At 44.9% G+C, this 22,324-nt stretch overlaps 1 protein-coding gene across 1 annotated transcript; it reads left to right on the top strand.

Annotated features, from left to right (window-relative positions):
• The first annotated feature begins 43 nt into the window (after nt 1-43).
• On the top strand, nt 44-1,165 carry LOC147899410 (pleckstrin homology domain-containing protein 1-like). Its single transcript, XM_087378226.1, has one exon. It carries the CDS (start codon nt 199-201, stop codon nt 625-627), a length of 429 nt encoding a protein of 142 aa, XP_087234352.1. The 5' UTR covers nt 44-198; the 3' UTR covers nt 628-1,165.
• Nucleotides 1,166-22,324: the final 21,159 nt, after the last annotated feature.

Here is a 22,324-nt window from a genome sequence, read left to right as displayed (position 1 = left end):
GGGGCTTTAGTTGTAGTGAGAGAGAGAGAGAGAGAGAGAGAGAGTGTGTGTAGAATTACCAAAAAAGTGTGTGCGTGTGTGTATTCACCAAAAAGTGTGTGTGTGTGTGTGCAGGCCTTCCTGCAGATCATGTTCAAGGCCTCTCGTCTTCTTCCCAGAAGCTCCAAGCTCTGATTTGCAGCCCTTGTGCCTCCCATCATGGACTCCATCATCAATCTTTTGAAGGGTAAACCCTCTCAGGACTACCAAATCGATTTTTGGGTCAACCCAGAACGCTCCGGCTGGCTCATGAAACAAGGTGAATACATCAAAACCTGGCGTCGTCGTTGGTTCGTCCTCAAACGCGGTAAGCTCTTCTGGTTCAAGGATAGCTTTGTCTCTCGTGACTCCAAGCCCCGTGGCATCATCCCTGTCACCTCTTGCCTCACTGTCAAGGGCGCTGAAGATGTGCTCAACAAGCAGTTCGCATTTGAGCTCACCACCAGCCGTGAGACCATGTACTTCATCGCCGACTCTGATAAGGAGAAGGAGGAGTGGATCAACTCTGTGGGTCGATCGATAGTGCAGCACTCGCGGTCTGTAACGGAGTCCGAGGTTGTTGACTATGATAGCAACCTACCCAAGTAGAGGATTGCTGTTTTGCGCTAATTGGTCGGTGCTTTCTCCATCAGGAAACATCGAGCGGAGGCAACGTCATCTTTGCAAGCTGCCGGCAAAAGTTACGACTACATACTTTTTGTGCATAATCTAGTTTTAAGTGGGAAATAGTTCATGTTGCCATTCTTGATTCTTAGTATCCCGTCTATAATTGAATGATTTGCAAATCGCACATGAATGGGATCTTTCAATGTAAGAGGAGTTTTGGGATTGTGGGATGGCATTTCAAACTGTAGCTGTCGTCATAATCGTGAAGAACATAAACTGCCTACAAGACATTGGACTTGGCCTCGCGTATGAAAAAGGTCAATGTTGTGATGTACATTATTCTCCTCAAGTGTTTTGAATGGATTTAAGATTGTAGCACGTATGATTTCTCCATGCCAGTCAAATTTCCCTGCTCTTGTTTGACAAGACCAGGATCATCTCTTAAAGACTCATGGTAGTTTTCCTGTTTATCTTGCGTCATATATTGGGGTTGCAGTATTGTGCCTGAAATTGATAAGCTGAGATCTGATTGGTTTTTCTACCCTGTTGATGTACTGAAGTCTACTGTGGAGTTGTTTGTTTTGGAGGCAGCATCAAAGTGTAAAGATTATATAGAACAAAACAACTCTCTTTTGATGCACATCTACTTATTGAAAGTCGTGCTTAAGACTTCAGTGGTCTTTGTTGTCTTTAATTGTCGTGTGCAGACGTGGATTGTTCTTTTATCACACACAAGTCAATGCTTACATGCGTTTACCCCCCTTTTGTGCTTGAAGTATTGGTTCTTGATTATTTTGCTCACCTACACTTCCCATTAGCCTATTCTGAAAGCCCTTAACGCCAAAAAGGCACTCGATTTCCTTTTTTACATAAAGGAGAAAGGCATTGGTTTCCTTGGTACAACACATTGAGTGGCCCAATTAAATCAAGGATTTAGGGCGTGCCAATCCACCCAAAAGAAATGGTTCAGAACCTCACCTTGAAAAGGTGAAGGGGGACTTGAAGCATCTTATCACCAGGTTAGCTGAAGTTAAAAAAATGGAGGAAGTCCTTCCTCCAATCGTGTCCTTCTAAATGCCCCGCTTACTCACCTCCCATAATATTGTGATAAATCATTTAGGCACTCTTCATCCGCCCCCAACCCTGATATTAATGTTCCCCTCTCCCTTCGATTTCCACTCCTCCCCTCCCTCCTATTCCACTAAGTAATACATTTTCAAAAATCCAATCGAGGGGCATGCATCTGTTAGGCCCAGCTCGGGGATGATACTCTAACGGGGATGAAGGGAATACGCTTAAAGGGGTTTCTCGTACATTGTGGGGATTGAAACTGCAGCTCTATAAAATTTGTGGAGGTAGTAGTAAGTGGTCAATTTGCAAAGAAAGCCAGAAATTGTGTAGACTTCTTGTTTTTGTTTGGATTCCCTCCTATTTTTGTGGAAAAGACACATTATGTCGTGATCTCAAATGAATGAGAGGGCTGAAAGGTCTATCTTCAGTTTCACAGTTCTGGAAGCTTTTGCAAGCTGGAGGGCAAGAACTAAGTACTTTTCTGAAATCCCTCTCTCTCTCTCTCTCTCTCTCTCTCTCACCGGCAGCAATAAATTACACAGGATCCTTGATGGGGCTGAAGACAAAGACAAAGAGGACCCAGAGAATCTCTCTCTCTCTCTCCTTCTCTCTCTCCTTCTCTCCCTCCCTGCTTCATCGATTCCTTTTTCTGATTGCTAGGACAGACAGAGGGGCCTGCAAGGCTCATAGCATTTATTTTCTCATTGGAGGTAAGGTGGTTTCCTCACAGAGAGATCGACAATCCATTCGAGCAAGCACCTTCCCCCACCGGTGAGTGGACTGGTTGGTACTATGTGTGGTACGCTTCCTCTTAAGGATGATTTGACCAATGTTCAGATGAGCGTTGTGTCTTGGCCGACTTCTTCACACTTTCAGTCATCTGGTACACAGGAGAATGGACCTGGTAGCGGAGCAGCAGGACAGGCAGATGGATAGCCCTGGCAGTAGGCATCTCAGTCTGCAACAGTTCGCGGGCAAATAGGGTCAAAGTTGGGCAGTTCCAGTCTGTGAATCTCACAGACTGAGTCCGGTGGAGCAACTGACCTAGTTGGCTGTTCTAGGGCAGGATTCAGCCCTATTCAGCAACACTGAAGCCTCTCCAACTTGGCAGCATGGACCTGGAAGAGTGTGTAGAGTCTCGTAGTCTCTGAGAACTCAGCGTAACAATCACTTTGGTTGTGTTTCTGCCCCTGCCCAGCACCTCAGCTAGATGTTTGTCAGCACTTTTGTGAGCAGTTTTTCCCACATCAGTGGATGAATATAGTCTAAGTTCTTCTTGCCTCTCTGCTGTCTTAGTGAGGTTTTCAGTTTGTGAGTGCATCGAGAGTGTTTGGAAAGAGTTTCATAGATCATTCCGCTGTGTGTGAGGTTTGAGAGATTTAGGCCTGTATTTTCTGGCATGGTATCAGAGCCATCATTGCAACTCTTGTATTCACTCTGAAGGAAGAAGTCCCTCCAAGTTCAAAGGCGACCCCAATTCAAGGGGTGTGCTGCACTTGTTTGGTTGCCACAGCAAGATTTGTTTTCTTTTCTCAGTCAGTTTCAGAAGCTATAGCCACACTGCTTCCACTTCGGCTCCTTCATCCACTAGCGCTTCCACCACACTACTAGCAAGGACTTGCACAATGGAAACTATTGTAAGGGATGGTTTTATAAAACCGTTAAAGAAGGTTAAGTCATGGATGAATCTGAATAAGTGAGACTTGTCTCAAAAGATTTACTAGGAAGCTTATGGAAGTGGACCTTTAATGAAAAAAATGAAAGATATATCTTCCTAAGTTGAAAAATATGTGGAAGAGAAAAGCAATCCCAAGTGACAGGAGCATGAAAGAGGAGTATGCAGGTTTGAGAATAGAGAGAGAACAACAAATTGCAACTAGAGAGAATAGACTGCACATGAGTATACAGGAAAAACTTTGCATGTACTGCTGATAAAACCTCCACAGAACTTATACAAGACCAAGGCCGAATGTTATCAAAAGATGATGAGGTAGGACTACACCTCACAACAGGAAGTAGGCTCTACACTGCGCCATATGCTTTCCAAGAAATGCTAGAGATTGCACATGAAATTGCCTAACAACTCTACAAAGACGAGGTTGAAATGGCTCTATATATAGGGGCAGGGGGTGGTGATGTGGCTGACAAGGTCTACACCTTGTTCAAGGTCCCAGACCAGCCCATTACTCGCTTGCAACTGGCCTGTAACAGGCCCCAAGTTGTGGCCACAAACCAGGCCTGTACTGGCCTAAACCAGGCCCTGTGACTCAGTCTCTAACCCTGGCAATGTGCTTTTGCAAGACCCCCTCCTAACCTACAAAAATACATTGAGAAAGGATGAAAATGCTACACCTCTTTGGGCGGGCACACCCACACAGAAACACTCTCCCCATAACTGACAGGCAGGAGATAGCTAACTCTGACATATCTATCACCAAGTATAACTTCCATTGGCAATAAATCGGGCTACCGAATTAAAGCCAAGAGTGATAGAAGTGCTTAAAAGCAAAAATTATAAATTTGTATGATTGGACTTATTCTAGTCTTACAAAGGTATGTATAAAGCCAAATTGCTGTTAGGCGCTGATGACGTCAGTGGGGATGTCGTAGTATCTAGTCCCTATTAAGCGTGATGGAGTTTGTGGTTTTCAATCTTATGAGTGACTATCGTGAGATTGAAATTGCACTATGTTGTGTTTTTAGAGGATGAGTTTGGGAATGTTTCTGGATTCATCTAGGTATATAAATAGATTAACCATTATTTAGGCAATTGATATTCTACCATGGGTTAGTGCAATGTCCAAACATATAGCTAATTTGGCCATTGGTATATGGGCAATTGATATGTAGCGTGATGTAAGAAATCCTAGATTTATTATATTTAGAGATGTGCTAAGGAACAGAAAGGAGACTGAGATAGCAGAGAACAAGGAATAATTGTATTGCTTGAATGTTTGTAGGGTAGATGATATGTCATCCATACAATTGGGCCTCTCTTATATAGAAAGTGAAAAGTCACACATGAAAAGGTGTGTACTCCAAAGGGTATGTGCATGAAGAGGTGTGTACCCCTTGTGAAGGGTGTGTCCCTTGATGAGAGGGTACATTACAATAGGAATGGCTCTTCAATAGAGTGTCTCTTGTGAAGGGTTGTGCCTTATAGGAAGTGTCCCGTCGAAAGGGCAAGGGTTGTGCCTCATAGGAAGTGTCCCGTCGAAAGGGCATACCCTTCCACAAGTGTCCATTCATCAAACCATCCATAAGTCTAGATATAGAGAAAGGAATCCGTCACAGATCGTGACATCCCCTCCCACTCAAAAGAAGACCCTGGTGGAGATAATGAACTGATGTAGAAAATATCACTGTAAATTTTGAAAATACTGCAGTAAAATGTCAGGGTACTGCTGTAAGTCTTCATCAGACTGCCAAGTAGTGTCGGGGTCGTCCAGATCTTGCCAAAGAACAAGGAATTCCGTGATAAGTCGATGTCGAGTCTCTCGCTGTCGATGGTCCAGAATACGCTCAGGAATAAGGAGAACATAATCGTCTTCGATTTCTGGGACATAATCACCTGCAGGAGGAACTGCTTCATCGCCTGGAATGTACGTCTTTAGCCAAGAAATATGAAATGTTGGATGGATTTTACCCCATGATGGTGGTAATTCCAATTTGTAACTTAAAGGTGAATTTATTCTTGACGATCCGGAAAGGGCCATAGTATCTTGGTCGCAACTTAGGAAACACAGACTTAACCATCTTATAGCGATGTGGGGCTACAAATAATAGCACCATGTCACCAGTGTTAAATTCCAGGTGACGTCTATGTTTGTTGGCAGACCGTTGATACCGCTCTTGCGCTCCTGACTTGCAGTAGAATGTCTTGCATTTCTTGAACCAGTTGATCAGCTAGGGCCACTCGATGGTGAAGTACAAAATTCGTTGGTACAATCGGAGTGTGTCCATAAGCTGCTTGGAATGGAGTCATGCTGATGGCACTATGGAAAGAGTTATTATAAGCAAACTCAAGGAGTGGTAGATACTCTTCCCAAGCTGCTAGGCGTGACTGAACATAATGTCGAAGCATTTCTTCCAGAACTTGGTTGACTCTTTCAGTTTGGCCATCTGATTCTGGGTGGTAGGCTGAACTGAACAGTAGGGTTGTACCCAAAGATTCGAACAGGGAAATCCAAAAGTGACTGGTAAACTTAGGATCTCTGTCGGATATGATATTCTTGGGCAATCCATGGTGTCGGAAGATGTGTTGTATGAAAAGTTTGGTTATGTCCGGACCCTGTGCACTGCTTTTGCAAGCAATAAAGTGTGCCATTTTGGACAATCGATCAACAATTACCATAATCTGAGTGTTACCTCTGGAGGATCGTGGTAGTGTTGTAATGAAATCCATGGAAATACTTTCCCACCTTTCAGTTGGAACTGGAAGAGGCTGAAGAAGTCCTGTTGGAAGTCGTCGGCTTGCTTTCATTTGTTGACAAGATAAGCAAGATGTAACCATTTTGATGACATCGCTTTTCATCTGAGGCCAGTAGTATGTTGAACTGAGTAACCGATAAGTCTTGTTGATGCCTGGATGGGCAGCATAAGGAACTACATGATGCTCTTTTAACAAAAGACGTCGAACATCTTTGTCATGGGGTACACAGACGCGATCTTGATAGTACAGAAGGTCGTCCGTATAAGAATAGGATGAGAAAATCTTCTGTTCGGAAGTCGAAGGGTGATCTTTTGAAAGAACCTGTACTGCTGTGCCGAAGTCTTTATCATTGAAATACTTTCCTTTGAATGAATTCGGAACATCCACAGATAATGTAGAGATTACCATGGCTGATGCTAGAGGTAACCTGCTGAGAGCATCTGCAACTACATTGCGTAGTCCTGGTATGTACTCAATGGTCATGTGAAAGTTGGCCAGAAACTCAACCCAGCGTGCTTGTCGAGCGTTCATGACTGGCTGAGTAAAAATATACTTTAAAGAGTGATGGTCTGTCTTGACCACAGAGTCGGCTCCCATGAGATAATGTTTCCAAGAGCGATAAGCATGTACAACAGCAAGAAACTCCTTATCATAAACCGGGTATCGGGTTTGGGTATCAGAATGTTTATGGCTGTCAAAAGCAATAACTCTGCCTTCTTGCATCAAGACTGCTCCTGTAGCGATGTCGGAAGCGTCGGTCATGACCTCAAATGGAAGGTTGGGGTCAGCAATAGCCATAACTGGTGTGGTAGTGAGGGCTTGCTTGAGTTGTTGGAAACTATACTTTGTTTCGGGAAGCCACTAAAAAATTGCTGTGCTTTTCAATAATTCGGACATAGGAGCTTCGATTTCGGAAAGCTGATAGACCTTGGTATGGTAAAAGCGGACATCATGAACATTCTTAGGAGTAGGCCAGTTTTGGATTACCTCGACCTTCTTGGGATCCACAGAGATGCCTTGAGCGGAAATAACATGTCCCAAATATTCGAGTTGGGTCTTGAAGAACTCACTCTTCTCAATGTTGATGTAGAGAGAATTTGCACGGAGAACTTCAAAAACTTGGTGAAGATGTTGTTTGTGCTCATGTAGGGATCTGTTGAAAACGAGGATGTCATCGAGGTAAACGATGACGAACTTATCGAGGAAAGGCCTGAAGATGTCGTTCATTAATGTCATGAATGTGGCCGGGGCATTGTTTAACCCAAAAGGCATGACCAAACAAACATTCATAGTGTCCATACTTTGTTCGAAAAGCTGTCTTGTACTCATCGCCTTCTCGTATGCGAATTTGATGATAACCTGAATGAAGATCAATCTTTGAGAATTGTGTTGCATGTAGAAGTTGATCGAAGAGGTCATCGATGCGAGGCAATGGATACTTGTTTTTGATAGTGAGCTTATTGAGGGCTCGGTAGTCGATGCAGAGGCGCATTGACTTATTCTTTTTTTCCACAAGTAGTACAGGAGATCCGAAAGGGCTGTGATTGGGCCGAATGTGACCTTTGTCGAGTAGCTCGGTGACCTGTCTTTGGATTTCTTCATTTTGAGTGTAAGAAACCCGATAGGGTGCTTTGGCAATTCCGGTGGAAAAAGGTCCAGGTAGGGTTGGAAAAAAGGTTGGTTGAGGTATTCAGGATGATCCTTAGTTGGTGTCTCCTCGATTGCCGTAACCAACAAAAGTGAAGTCTTTACTTGACGTTTACGAACCCACTTCTTTACTTGTAGGGCAGAGGCAACTGGGGTTGAAGGAGAGTCCCTAGAACCAGTTAGCTCAATAAGTTTTCCCTGGTGGACAAACTGGATAGTATGGCTGCGAAAACTGATTGATGGATCATAGTCGTAGAGTCACTGTTGTCCAAGTATGACATCGTACCGAGAAAGAGGCATGATGTCGAAGTTCAACTTGTCCGTATAATGTTGGATGCGAAAAGACAAGTTTTTGATCCTGGTGTTGCACAAGAAAGTCGTTCCATTTGCGAGTTCAATCTGATAGTCCATGAGACTAGGACTGGTGGTCAACCGAAGTTTATCGACCACAGAACTGGCTAGGAAATTATGAGAGCAGCCACTGTCGATGAGGATAGTGACCGTTGTTCCACGAATCGATCCTTGAACACAAAGTACTTGAGTGGCCAGGGAAGGTTTGGGGTTGTTGGCAAGGCTCAGGTGGATGGTATTCGCCATGCGAACAGCTTTGCCTTTCTTGTCTTGTGCTGAGATAGCATCTTCTTTTTGGGAAGTGCTAGGTTCCATATTGGAATTTTGCTTTGGTCGCTTGGGACAATCGAACCATCTATGGTCGCCTGTACAGATGGTACAAAGTCCTTTTGTGCTGGAGCTGTTCTTCTTGTCAGTGGCCGCACCTTTATGTTGGGGATGTCGGTAATGACTTTGTGAAGAAGAAGAAACACGATCCTTGGAGGAGTGCTTCTGTTGGAATCCAGCAAATGATTTCTGAGTCTTCTGGGGATCTTGAGACTATCGCTGACCTTGATTACCGAAGTTTTTTCGAAACTTGGTGTTATCTTGAGGGCGAGCACCTTTGGCTATAGGAGAGTTCTGTGTGTGATTAGCACTGTGCTTCCCTGTGTTTTGGAAATCTGTAATGCGCTCTGTGTAAGCAATAGCGCCATCTGTGGTGGTGATGTTTGCTTTAAGGACATCAATGCGTAACGAGGGATTTAGGCCTGAGATGAAAGCATGAAGGCGATCATCCTCAGTTAAACCATCAATCTCCAGCATCAATGTGGTGAACTGAGAGATGTAGGAAGACAGGGAACCCGTTTGCTCCAACTGTCGGAGTTTTGAACGTGCTTGGAAGTCCGCATTGGCAGGGATAAACTGCTTACGGAGCACGTGTTCAAAACGTTGCCATGTTAACACACTTTTTCCGTCCTTTAAGCATCTTTGCCACCATAGAAAAGCTGTATCCTTGAGGAGGGAGACTGCCAAGGCGATCTTTTTGCCTTCAGTGAGGTCAACAGTATCAAAATACATGCGCATTTTTGCGAGCCATTGGTCAACTGTTCGGCGATTGCGTTGACCAGTGTAGGATTCCGGAAGTTTGATGTCAAGTCTTTTAGTTTTGGAAGCTTGAAGTAAACGGTAGAGGGCACGGAGTTCAGTGTTTTCTACCTCTGGTGGAAATGAATCTGCATAGTCGTCTGGTTGCGTCACGTCATCCTGTGTATGTGCGGTACTTCGAGAATCTTGAAGTTGTTGAACTTTCTGGACCAAGTCGGAGATGCTGTCCTGAAGCTGGGATATTTGAAGTTGCAATAGTGATTCGCCTTGTACGTTGACTTCAGAGGTCTTTTTTGGACTTGATTCTTTGATCTCTGGAGAGGCTTCACGCGAGCGTTGCGACATATCGGAGATCCCTGTGAGAAAAGCGCGAACTTGCGCTCTAGTTTGTACCATTCCTGGAAGAAGATTCGGGCTACTCCCTGAGGTTGCTCATGTTGGAGGGGGCAGGCGAGGCAGGATGGAACCACCCGTGGAAATCTGGTAAAGGAGGTCCTGTCTGAGGTAACACTGGAGATGCCGAAAGTGGTGTTATTGCTCGTGAGAGGACAGGGGTAGGTAGCAGAGTCCACGGATCTGAAAAGGGATAAGGAGCTGCTGTCGGAAGTGGAGGATATCCAGGAGAGGGAGTGCCTTTAGAGTGTAAATATTGACTTGGAGAAGGTACGAGGATATCTGGGAGCTGAAGGAGGTGGAGAGTACCCTGGAGATGCCGAAGGTGAGGGGTAAAATTCTCTCCAAAGATGGACAGCAAACTCTTGAGGAATATCGGGTTCTGAGTATCCTCGTGTCTCGTGGAACACAACCTGGACTGTGCTGAGGAAGTAATGTAACTGAGGTGCCTCACGCAGAAGGTAGAGGATGTGGTCCGAATCACTAGGAGGGCACGTGACACAGAAGACCCAAGATGCAAAAGCTCCAAAATGGGCTGGCTGTGCAATTTGAACACGATATTGTGTGGTAGCTGATGCCTGAGGTGTCCTTGAAATGCCGGGTGAATTACCAGGGGTTTCCATGCTTTAAGGTAGATTCCTTCATTTGCTGTAATTTGTTAATGGAAAGAGAATCCTTAAAAGCAGATTGGAAAGACTCCACCTGGCAATAATTTAAACTGCCAGATTGTTGCGTAGAAGAAGGCTGCAAATCGTTGTCCGGAGATCCATGTTGCAGTGTTTTGCGAGGAGAGATCGGGGCTTGTCCGGTCCGGGCTGTTAACAGTGGGTCTTCATTGCGCGAGGAGCTGCAACTGGTGCTGATTTGGCAGGACAAAAGATGGCGAAACAAGGGGGGCTGCAGGCTGTTAATGGTGAGGCTCGTAGCATTTCCCAGGGCTGGACTGCGCAGGTGTAGGCAGGAGCGAAGGCTTGGCTGGCAAGGACTGCGTAGGAGGGGGGGCTGGCGAGGCCAAAGATATCGCAGGAGGGGGGGGCTGGCGAGGTCAATCAAATGCGCAGGGGCTGGTCGTGCAGTATGGCGCAGGGCTGGTGCAGGGCTGCGCAGGCTGTACGGTGCAGGCTGCGGATGGTATGGCGCAGGGCTGGTGCAGGGCTGCGCAGGCTGTACGGTGCAGGCTGGTGGATCGTACGGTGCAGGGCTGCGCAGGCTGTACGGCACAGGCGATGGCTGGCGCAGGCTGCAGGTAAGTCCGTACGGTGCAGGCTGGTGCTGCGCAGGGGTGCCAGGAATCTGTACGGTGCAGGCCGTACGGGATAGAAAAGGGAGGGCTGGCGACTTTTCGTTGAGGCTGCCTAGGTGGTTAGTTGCCGCAAAAATTAAATTGGGGGTTTAGTTAACCCTAGGTAGCTAGGGTAAACCTAAGGGTAGGGGATGGGTTTATTTTTTTCCTTTTTTACCCCTCTAGGTACCCTTTTGTAGGTACTTGGGGCCTAAAAGGTGTGCCTATTCGAAGGGGTGTGACCCTTGGAATAGGTGCACCTTTTCATGAAGGGTGTGTCCCTGTTTTTAAAAGGGGTGTCCCTACATGAATAGGTATGTCCTTTTGTCCACGATGGGGTGTGTCCTGTGAGTGAGGAGTCGCGACTCGTCACCAGAAGGTGTGTCCCATGGTGGAAAAGGTGCGTCCCTTGGTTTTGGGACAGCCCAAGCACCTGAAAAGACATGATTTTTGTCGTGTCCATTCACATCAACTTGTGATGTGAGGAAGATGGAGAGGCCATAGATGACTTTAGGCAGGGTTGGCACTTAAAATTTTTACGCTCATCCTCTCCATCTCTTCCATGCACAATGTGCATGGATGTCCTTCTAGCGGAAAAGATGTATCAGATCGGCGCTAGAAGGTGGGGGGCATTTCCTACAGGCAGGAGCGAATTTTGCTCTGATACCACTGTAAGAAATCCTAGATTTATTATATTTAGAGATGTGCTAAGGAACAGAAAGGAGACTGAGATAGCAGAGAACAAGGAATAATTGTATTGCTTGAATGTCTGTAGGGTAGATGATATGTCATCCATACAATTGGGCCTCTCTTATATAGAGAGTGAAAAGTCACACATGAAAGGGTGTGTACTCCAAAGGGTATGTGCATGAAGAGGTGTGTACCCCTTGTGAAGGGTGTGTCCCTTGATGAGAGGGTACATTACAATAGGAATGTCTCTTCAATAGAGTGTCTCTTGTGAAGGGTTGTGCCTTATAGGAAGTGTCCCGTCGAAAGGGCAAGGGTTGTGCCTCATAGGAAGTGTCCCGTCGAAAGGGCATACCCTTCCACAAGTGTCCATTCATCAAACCATCCATAAGTCTAGATATAGAGAAAGGAATACGTCACAGATCGTGACACGTGATATATTCTACCATGTGTTAGTGCAATGTCCAAATATATAGCTAATTTGGCCATTGGAAGGCAACAATGAATTCTTAAATATGTCAAGGGAACATAGTCTCATGGAATGTAATAGAAATGGAGCAAGAATATGGAACTGTCAAGGTTTATTGATAGCAATTGGTCTAGATAATAGGAGATCTACTTTTTGGATCAGGGTTTGTGTCATGGAGCAGCAAGAAACAACGCACTACTGCTCAATTACTAACATAAACTGAATATAGAGCAACTGCAAATACAACTTACAAGGCTTTTTGGAGAATCTTGAATGATATGATCTCACTCAAAAAGATTCAACTCTTTATTTGTTGATAACTAGAGTTCTATTATCTTTGCTAAAGATCTTGTATTTCATGTTTGAACCAAACACGTTAAGGTGCAACAACACTTTATATATGAAAAGATTTCGAGCAATGAAATAGAGGTTGTATTATGTCCAATAGTGGATTAGGTGGTACATATCCTAACCAATTGGATGGGCGCAGTGAGATAGTTGCCAGGCAAGTTTTTTTGGAACATGGAGTCGGTCTTTCCACTGAGATAGAGGCATGTGCGAGAACCCTCTCACATTTGAGGGGGGTAGAGATGGAATCTACCATCCTTGAGTCTCGGAGGGATGGACTGCTCAAAGCCTCAGCTCCTTCGTGTTGATATGGATAGTCTTTAGGACAAGGGATCCCTTGAGGATTCAGTATTTGCATCTAGCGCTCAGATCCTTTCGCTCTAGACATTATAGAGGGGCTATGGGGCCTTCTTTAGCCATAGATAGATAGAGACCAAAGTTGGATGAGGCCATGAACTCACTTGAGTGGAGTAGTGGGCCGTTTGGTCAAGGATTGGACCATTGACCCAACACCAATCACTTTTGAGTCAAGATGGGTCACGGTGTTGCCTTGGGTGTGGGAGGGACGGCCCCTTTGCAAGGCACAATGGGATGCTGGTGAGTGGTATTGACTTTCCAAGCTAGGGGCACTTGGAGAGGTGTGTTGAGGTTTCCTTATATGTGACACGGATTGGTCGTCGCCTTTGGCTGAAGGCGGCCACCTAGACTCCTCCGAGAGACCAGCAACAGGTGTCTTAGGAGCTCATCTCTAGATTTTGGCGAGATCTTGGACCAATGCCTTGTTACGTCCATAACTAGACTAACTAGGCTATATGTTTACCAAAGCCTATGCTTGACTAACCAAGGATCTAGGATTAGATCTATAAGGTTAGACCATAGTCTAACTTGGGGTTACAAGTCTAGATCGTGGGGATTGAGTTGACTTGCTAAAGATGTGGCGGACTAAGCTAAGCTTGGCAAAGAGTGGGCACAAAGTAAATTTTACTTATTACATGCATGCTAAAGCATAGGCTCATAGCTAAAAATAGTTAGGGCCCGGTCTATAAGTATAGATCAAGGGCTCATTATCAAGGGTCCGAGGAGTGCGCTCCTTTGGACGTAGACCTGGTGGCCCAAGAGCAGTAGCTAGAGGAAAGGGGGTATGGGACACATATTTGGACATCGAGGGCCGAGGTTGGCTCCGGTGGTCTCCACCTTTAGCTCGGGGTGGCTTGATGTACTGAGCGTATGGTTGGGAGGTGAGCTGCTAGCTCCCACCCTTATGGGTTGTTTGCGGGTGGTTTGTTTGGACTCTAGCTTGAAGTTGTAGGTTTGATGTTTATTAGACTTGGTTTGGGGATGTTTACTAGACCTGGTTTGGGGACGTTTCACCGCCATCCGTGCAAGGTTACGTATTTCTTTTGATGGTTGCCCATGGGGGATTGTCCATTGGCCCATACTTGGAGTAGATGTGCACCGATGGGAGGTGTCACCGTTGATGGTTGCCCATGGGGGATTGTCCATCGGCCCATGGTTGGAGTAGATGTGCGTTGACGGGATATGTGTTGGGAGTAGATATGCATTGATGGGGGATTGTCCATAAGCCATGATTGGAGTAGATGTGCATTGATGGACAATGTTGTCGAGATGATCCCGGACTGTTTGTGGAGCTGCCCCGCAGCACAGAGGACTTGGCAGGGGGCCCTTTGGATTATGGCAAGGACGCAGAGGATGAAGCAGCATTTCATGTGGGGTATAGCATCTTGGCTGACTAAGGGAGGTCAGGCCGTCTCCATTGACATGGCTGCACCAGCTTACAAGATCTAGGGATAGAGGGTCTTCTAGATTGTGAGACGTGGATCCTCTTCCTGGTAGCATCATGTTTTTCACTAGAGGACAATATTTGGGAGATGGTGTGACACATCACTGCTTGGAACTTCTGGATTGCCCGTTGCAGCATGGTGATGGGAGGCCACCAGGTCCCTGCTGTAGCCACCCTCGTTGCTATTTAGCAAGCCATATGGGAGCATGGGACTTCGGGATCTCGGACGACCATTGAGAGGCACGTGCGTTTCTGCAAGGCTTGGGTTTTCTATGTAGTCAGAGAGTGAGGTATACGTTGGATATATACTACCCCACCCTGGCTGTTGGCTTTGTTTCAGGTTCCCTAGGCAGTGAGTTGGGTTCTTTTAAACCAGGCTGGTTGAGAGCCAGTGTTTGTCCTTTTGTTTCCTTCCATGATCAGTGGCACACAAGGATTGCTGGTTTTATGGTTGTTTTTTTCAAGCATTAATAGAAAGCTCTTTTCTTTTGGGAATTTTTTTTTGGCTACAAGAGACACTTGATATAATGATCAGCTAGTCACCAGTAGTGACAGGAGGTTGAAGCTAGTGCCTGTGGTAAGATTCCACATGAGTGGAGTTTTGAGTCTTTAGGGCTGTTCAGTTCGTATCGGATCACCCACCTTCCACATGATGTTGGTACTCGATTGAAGATTGTGACACTTTGCAATTTCATGGTATTTTGTTTCCACTTGGGTTTTTACACCCTGCATCTAATTCCTAGCACCTTGGTACTGGGTCTTTGGGGTGAGCCTTGGTGTGTTAAGAAATGATGTTTGGTCAAGGTTAGAATGAGATTACTTAGTGGAGACCTGTAAGGTGGATGGGATGTCTAGAATCGACAGCATATTCTAGTTAAACATGTAGCTCCCTGATCTCTCAAAGAGTACATGTCAAGACCTAACGATTCGTTTTTAGTTTGGGATTAATGTGAGTTTTCTAGCCTAAGGCAAGCTTGATTCAATCTTGATTACTTGGGTTTAGCTTTTGGATTTCTAAAATATTAGATTTCTTGCTTTATTGTGCTAGTTCTCCTTCATTCAAGGCTCAATTTTGCCTCCTTGTGAGTTTGCTCAAGGCCTCTTCTCACTTTTGTAATCTCCTCCTTGTACTACCATCTCCACTTGCTTCCAGGCAGGTGTTGTCATGTGCACGGATTGGTATCCGACATGTACTGGGTACACAAGACTAGCTCAGGTAGCCTGGGGAGGCTTAGAGCTAGGGAGGCTTGATTCTCGGGTTGAGTGGCAAGGGTACGAAACAGTTTGAGGTCTTCGCTATGTTTGGCGCTTGGGGCCCGAGTCTATATAAGGGGTCCAGAGGTTCAGTTCTCAGGGAGCCGATGGGAGCAAGTTTCGTTCCCAGGTGCTAGGTCTGATCCTGGATTGAGTCGCGGATGCGCGCTTGCATCATAGCGTAGCCCAAGGCCCAGCAGCAGATTCCATGCTTCACAGCGCCACCTGGTGGTATGGGACACCAGGCTAGTTAGGATTTGGTTGGGAGTTCGTGCTTGTGGCTCGGAGGGGACATCTCATGATTCGGGATCACATCTCGTAGATGTCATGGTTGGGTGGTGAGCAGCCTGCTCAGTTACCTCACGTTGGTGTGTTCTTGTGTTTGCTTGCAGATCAGAGGTTTCAGGAGTGCTGGGGATGTGTCAGTTGGTATCAGAGCCAACTCCTGAGGTAGGAACTTCTGTTGCAAGAATTTTGGATGATTTTTTTTCTCCAGGTATGCCCTAATTTCGAAACTCATGTTCATTATCCTGCAAGTGCTTGTTTGGTTCATCGGTTTTGGGAAGTGGTTAAAATTAGGGGAAGAAGGCAGGAGAAAGAAGAGGGTGAGTGAATTCGAAGTTGAACTGAGGCGTTAGGTGAGAGAGAGAACGAGGTGTAGCTTGGAGGGCTAGAGAACGATTGTAGGGGAGAGAGATTGTAGGTGAGAAGCGCTCGTAGGAGTGAAGATATGGGCTGATCATTGGTAAGCGATGGGCTGAGGCGGAGCTTCAGTTGCACCTAGGTATGGTCGGACTGAGCAGAGACCTGGAGTGCGCCATAGGCTGGAGCAGTTCGTTAGAGCAGTTGGCAGCCAAGGGGAGAGTGGGGTGCGCCATGGATGGGAGCAGGTCGCAGGCAAGGCTGTGCCAATTTGGGGGGGTTTGGATGCTAAAAAAAGCACCACCCCTCCAACTTAGGAGGGTGAGCTAAAAAAAGCACCACCCCTCCAACTTAGGAGCGTGGGTTTTTTTTGGCAGCTGAACTCTCTAAGAGTTGCGCCCACCTATTCTAGAGCATAGCGCAGCAGCAGCTCCTCCCCTTATCATGACCCGTGCGCAAGTCTCTACCCCTCTCCGCCCCTCTTGACGATTCCACTCTTAGGTACTGCCTGCTGCAGATTTCTGTGCAGGGCGGAGCTCGGCTCCTAGATTGACAGCCCCCGCCAGCCCCTTCTTTCGACCAGCCAGCCTTTTTCTCTCATCCCCCTCTATTTCGTCAGATTTTCTCTCTGTTCCAGTCTCCTAGTTTCGAGCCCACCTGTCCCTTCTCTTCTCTCAGCCTATTTTCTTCTTTTCAGATCAGATTTCAGTTATGGCTGATTCTGTAGACCCTGAGCTTGCGATGGGGGACCAGGATATGAACTACCATGCAGAGGATGACCAGGGTCTCTACAATGATCTGATTACAAAAAAAGCCTTCAGTGAATTCACCACTGCTCTTGATGGAAAGTTTGAGCAAGTTAACATGAATCAAACGGGGTTGACGCAGCAACTCCACGGGATTCAAACTACACTCACACTTTTGACTAGCACAATTCAGGCACTCACGCATGTGGATGCCATGGTTTCAGTGTTAGGTCCCAACATCACTCCAGATTCTTTTCTCGAAGATTAAAAGTCTCGTACCAAGGAGGTTGTTAGTTTTTCAGGCCCCTCGTGGATGGGTTGTTGACACTTGGTTGCACAAGTGGCAAGTACACTTCTAGTTCCACTCTTACCCAGATGACAAGAAAATACAGCTTGCAGCCGGGTTTATGTCAGGAAAGGCTTTATTGTGGTGGAAGGAACTCCAACCCAAGCCTGCAACATGGATAGAATTCAAAGGGGTCTTCAGGAAAGAGTTTCTGAAGGAGGAGGAAGATTACGATATCGTAGGTAAGCTCAAAGCCCTTGATATGTCCAAGCTGAATTTGACTTTTGAGGTTTTTCTTCAGAGGTTTTGGGATTTGCAGACCAGAGCTACAAAGATGGATCCAGTGACCTTGTTAGGTTTCTTTGTAGATGGTTTGCCTGACTCCTACAAGTTACAGATCAAGAACAACAAGTGTACCACGTTGCAAGAGGCCATGAATTACGCATGCATTTATGATGATACCATGGCGAGTGCAAAGGGAACCACAGTTGCTGACACGGGTTGGAAGAACAAGAGAAAGTTCTTCCAGTCTACCACTGGTACCGGGGAGTCAAAGTCTATAGACAACGCCTCCAAGAAACATTTGACTCAGGCGAAGAATGGTCGTGCCCATTTCCTTCGTACCTTGAAGCTAAAGAAAGAGGGATGTTGCTTCATCTGCGAGGAGCGGGACCACACTAAGAATGATTGTCCTAAGCGCAAGAACCAGAAGCAAGCATCGGGACCAAAGCTCCAGGTGGGTCTGGGTACCAAAGCTAAGGGAGCTAATCAAGTTTCGATGACAGGTATTTTTGTAAATGTCATTACCTGCCCACTTTCTTGTATTTGCACTTTTAATACTTCGTTATTTGGTTCCCATGATCTTTTCAGAGTTTATGGAGAAGTTAGAAACCAAAGAGTTCACATTCTTTTTGACCCGGGTAGCTCTCACAACTTTGTTAATTACAAACTTGTGCAGAAGATGGGGCTGTCCACGATACCTAGCGATCACACCTATGAGGTACAGCTTCCAGCTGGAAAGCAGTTTTGGGATCGCAAGATTGAAGAGCTATCTATCCGGATTCAAGAATACACAGCGGCTCTTACGTGCTATGTCATGCACTTGGAGCATGTGGACTTGTTAGTTGGAATAGAGTGGTTTAAAACCCACGATATTCGGATTGGATGGAAGGACCATACTCTTTCTTTTTGGATAAGGACACCCAATTTTGTATTCAGTGTGATAATATTCCTTCTTCTAAGGGACCTATTTTATCTGTGATGCAGCTTCGGAATATATTAAACACTTCTCATTATGATGTTTATCAGTGTGTTTTGATTCTACTTTCTTCATTTGTTGTCTCTGTAAATAACAAGAATGATTTAAGTGTGTTTGAACACCGAGAATTGAGAATGTTGTTAGATGATTTCATGGATGTATTCCCTGCTCAACTGCCGGAAGGTTTACCTCCAAAACGGGTAGTAGATCATCGCATAGATTTAGTACGTGGGGCTCAATCTATTAGTGTATCACCTTATAGGATGAGCCAGCTTGAGGAGGATGAGTTAGCTTCACAGCTTCATGATTATTTGAATATGGGCTATATTTGCCGAAGTAAATCACCTTGGGGAGCACGTGTCCTCTTAAGAAAGAAGAAAGATACTTCATGGAGAATGTGTATAGATTATAAACGATTGAATAAAGTAACAATTAAGAAACAATACCCTCTACCTCGGTCCGATGATCTAATAGACCGTTTGGTCGGAGCGAAGTATTTCACTAAGATTGATTTGCGTACGGGTTATCGCCAAATCCGTATCTATGCTAAACACATAGATAGAACCGCATTCCGAACTAGGTATGGCCACTACGAGTTTCTTGTATTACCTTTTGGTTTAATCAATGCTCCAGTCACCTTCTAGCAAATGATGAACGATTTGTTCCGAGATTTTCTGGGCAAATTCGTTGTAGTGTTCTTAGATGACATCTTGGTATATAGCCGAATGCTAGAGGATCACATAGGACACCTCCGGATTGTCTTAGTTATTCTAAGATAGCATAAGCTCTATGCCAAGATGAGTAAATGTGACTTCTTTATGAAGGAGATCATTTACTTAGGACACAAGATTTCTTCTGAAGGTATTAGCATTGATCTGGATCGTATCCAGAAGGTTTTAGACTGGCCTATTCCTCAGACTGTGAAACAACTTCGTTCTTTCTTAAGATTTACGGTATTTTTACGGAAGTCTGTGCGTGATTATTCACACATCACGGCACCCCTGACAAACATATTGAAAGGTCGCGGATACATGTCTACCCAATCGATCTCTTGGAATGATGCATTGAACAAGGCTTTTGAAACCTTGAAGTTTGCTATCAAGGAAGCACCCGTTCTTGCATTACCTGATCCTATCCGGCCTTATGTTTTAGAGGCCGATGCGAGTGATTTTGCGATTGGGGCAGCTTTATTCCAAGAGGGCAGACCTGTAGCTTTTGAGAGTAAGAAGCTAGACGACATTCAATATCGTTGGCCCACACTAGAAAAAGAACTCTATGCAGTTGTGTATGCACTGAAGGTTTGGAGACACTACTTGTATGGTTCAAAGTTTCTTGTATTGACCGATCATCAGTCAATCAAGTATGTGTGTGATGGGTCTGAATAAGTATGAGTTTCTCGGATCATGCACAAACTGATGGTAGTACAGAGAAGGTCAACCAATTGGTTGAAGATATGCTTCGGGCAAATGTTTCTAAGAGACAATCTTCATGGGAAGATTATCTACCTATGATAGAATTTGCTTATAACAGTGCAAAGCATTCGAGTACTGGTTACAGTGCTTTTATGCTTATGTACGGGTTTCAACCTAAGTCACCAGTTATGCATTAGCCTTCTCCTTTAGTGCTAGCCTTCATCATGGCTGAGTCTGCCCTTCACCTCCGGAGTGCCGACAGAAACTCAGTACGAAGACTGTGTATAAATGTATGCTCAAGTATGTGTGGGTGTGTGGATTTGTATGTGTGAGAGCATATTTTTATACTATGGTCTACACCCACTGTTGGGCGCTGATGACGTCAGTGGGGATGTCATAGTAGCTAGTCCCTGCTATGCATGATGGAGTTTATGGTTTTCAACCTTGTGAGTGACTATCATGAGATTGAAACTGCACTATGTTGTGTTTGAGTTTGGGAATGTTCCTGGATTCATCTAGGTATATGCTTCTGCCGTATTAGCGGACATGCAAATGTCACCTTGTGAAGTTTTCGTCCAAGTTGTGGCCTGCTGGTATTGTGATAATTCTTTTATCTTAAATGGTGCGTTGCCCTATCAGCTAGATTTAGATTTAGATGCTCGTTGGGGAGAGACTAAAATGAAAATGTTTAGACTTCACAAGCAGTTGTAGCTTGAATGAAGAGATTTTGGACTCCCTTTTGATTAGCCTTCTCCTTTAGTGCTAGCCTTCATCATGGCTGAGTCTGCCCTTCACCTCCGGAGTGCCAACAGAAACTCAGTACGAAGACTGTGTATAAATGTATGCTCAAGTATGTGTGGGTGTGTGGATTTGTATGTGTGAGAGCATATTTTTATACTATGGTCTACACCCATTGTTGGGCGCTGATGACGTCAGTGGGGATGTCATAGTAGCTAGTCCCTGCAATGCATGATGGAGTTTATGGTTTTCAACCTTGTGAGTGACTATCATGAGATTGAAACTGCACTATGTTGTGTTTTTAGAGGATGAGTTTGGGAATGTTCCTGGATTCATCTAGGTATAAGTCACCAGTTATGGTTGGGTTAAAGGGAATCCAAAATGATGCTGTAAAGACCTTCTTGCTAGACATGCAGGAAATGTTGCAGTTTGCCAAGGAGTCTATTAGAAGTGCCCAAGATCGGGACAGATTTTATGCTAACAGACATCGTTCACCTAGAGAGTTCTCTGAAGGAACGATGGTATATTTGCAAATTCCCAAGGAATCCAAGAGCCTAAGTACTGGTTTGGTTCCAAAGTTATCCCCCAGACACTGTGGTCCGTTCAAGGTTATTAAAAGAATTGGACCAGTTGCTTATCGACTAGAATTGCCTCCTGATGTTAAAGTACATCCAGTATTTCATGTCAGTAGACTGAAAGAAGTATTGGGTGCGGATGATCAACTTGTTTCTCCTCAAGAAATAATAGAAGTTACAGATTTGACTTTTATTCCACACGAACTTAAGTGTATTCTTGAATTTTGTGAAAGACAGATTTGTAATAGAACTATCATGGAATACAAGATCAAGTGGAAGGATCGTGTTGAGGAAGATGCAACATGGGAGACATTACAAAACCTTTAGAGGACATTCCCGGGTTTTTTAGCGAACTCAGGAGTGAGTTCTTAGAGGAGGGGAAGTATGTCATGTGCACAGATTGGTATCCAACGTGTACTGGGTACACAGGGTGGGTATCCTCTTTGGGTTTTGGATCCAGGCCAGGCTATTAGCTTACACCTGGATTCATAATCAGGCCATCTAATTTGATGTTAGTATTTGTTGGGTTAGCTACCTATATTTGAGGTTTTGTCATGTTGAGGTAAATCAACCACAATGTTTTTTGCTTTGAGTTGGACATAGATTTATATCTGGTTGTGCTACTATTTAACTATATATGCTATTGATACTACTGATGGTGAATTGATTGTGGAAGTGTCTTTGTCGAAGAATTGCAACCATACCTTGGTGATTCATATTTCGGGCCTTGTATTTGGTTGAGTATTGGCATTTGGTTCAGTTTCTTGTGGAGATACAAGTTCCTACTGAATTTTAAAAATACTATTGTGTTTCAGACCAGGCATCATTCATATAAAGAAATATACCAGAATTTATGGGTAGTCCTCCTCGTTCACACTCATGCTGTATGTTGTCGTTTCTTTATTCTATCTTCTGTTAAATCCTACTCCCAGGTGTGAAAATTTCAAAGTTTTGTTATTGAAGTTATTTCAGCTTATGGCTATTTAGATTCCTGAGTGTGAATTAAGTTAAGCAATGGAAACGATGCTTCTGTGTTAGCATGGATTTCATAGGTATAGGGACCTACTTTGTTTTCCATTGATTTGCCTGATTAGCCTTGGGAAAACAGCCTTAGGTCAAAGCTTATCTGCCCATGTGGCACGGTTTCCAGGACACTCTAGGCAGTGAAGTGGGGTCGTGAGAAAGCAGGTTGCATAGCAGC

Source organism: Dipteris shenzhenensis, chromosome 8, assembly GCF_047967505.1.
Source record: "Dipteris shenzhenensis isolate YYH24624 ecotype China chromosome 8, Dip_SZ_1.0, whole genome shotgun sequence".
In the NCBI taxonomy this organism is placed as follows: domain Eukaryota; kingdom Viridiplantae; phylum Streptophyta; class Polypodiopsida; order Gleicheniales; family Dipteridaceae; genus Dipteris; species Dipteris shenzhenensis.
Note: the sequence above shows the minus strand (reverse complement) of the source record. Positions and strands in the feature narration are given on the sequence as shown.

Bases quoted from the DNA above. Each gene is read 5' to 3' on its own strand.
- LOC147899410 (XM_087378226.1), top strand. From the start codon at position 199: ATGGACTCCATCATCAATCTTTTGAAGGGTAAACCCTCTCAGGACTAC.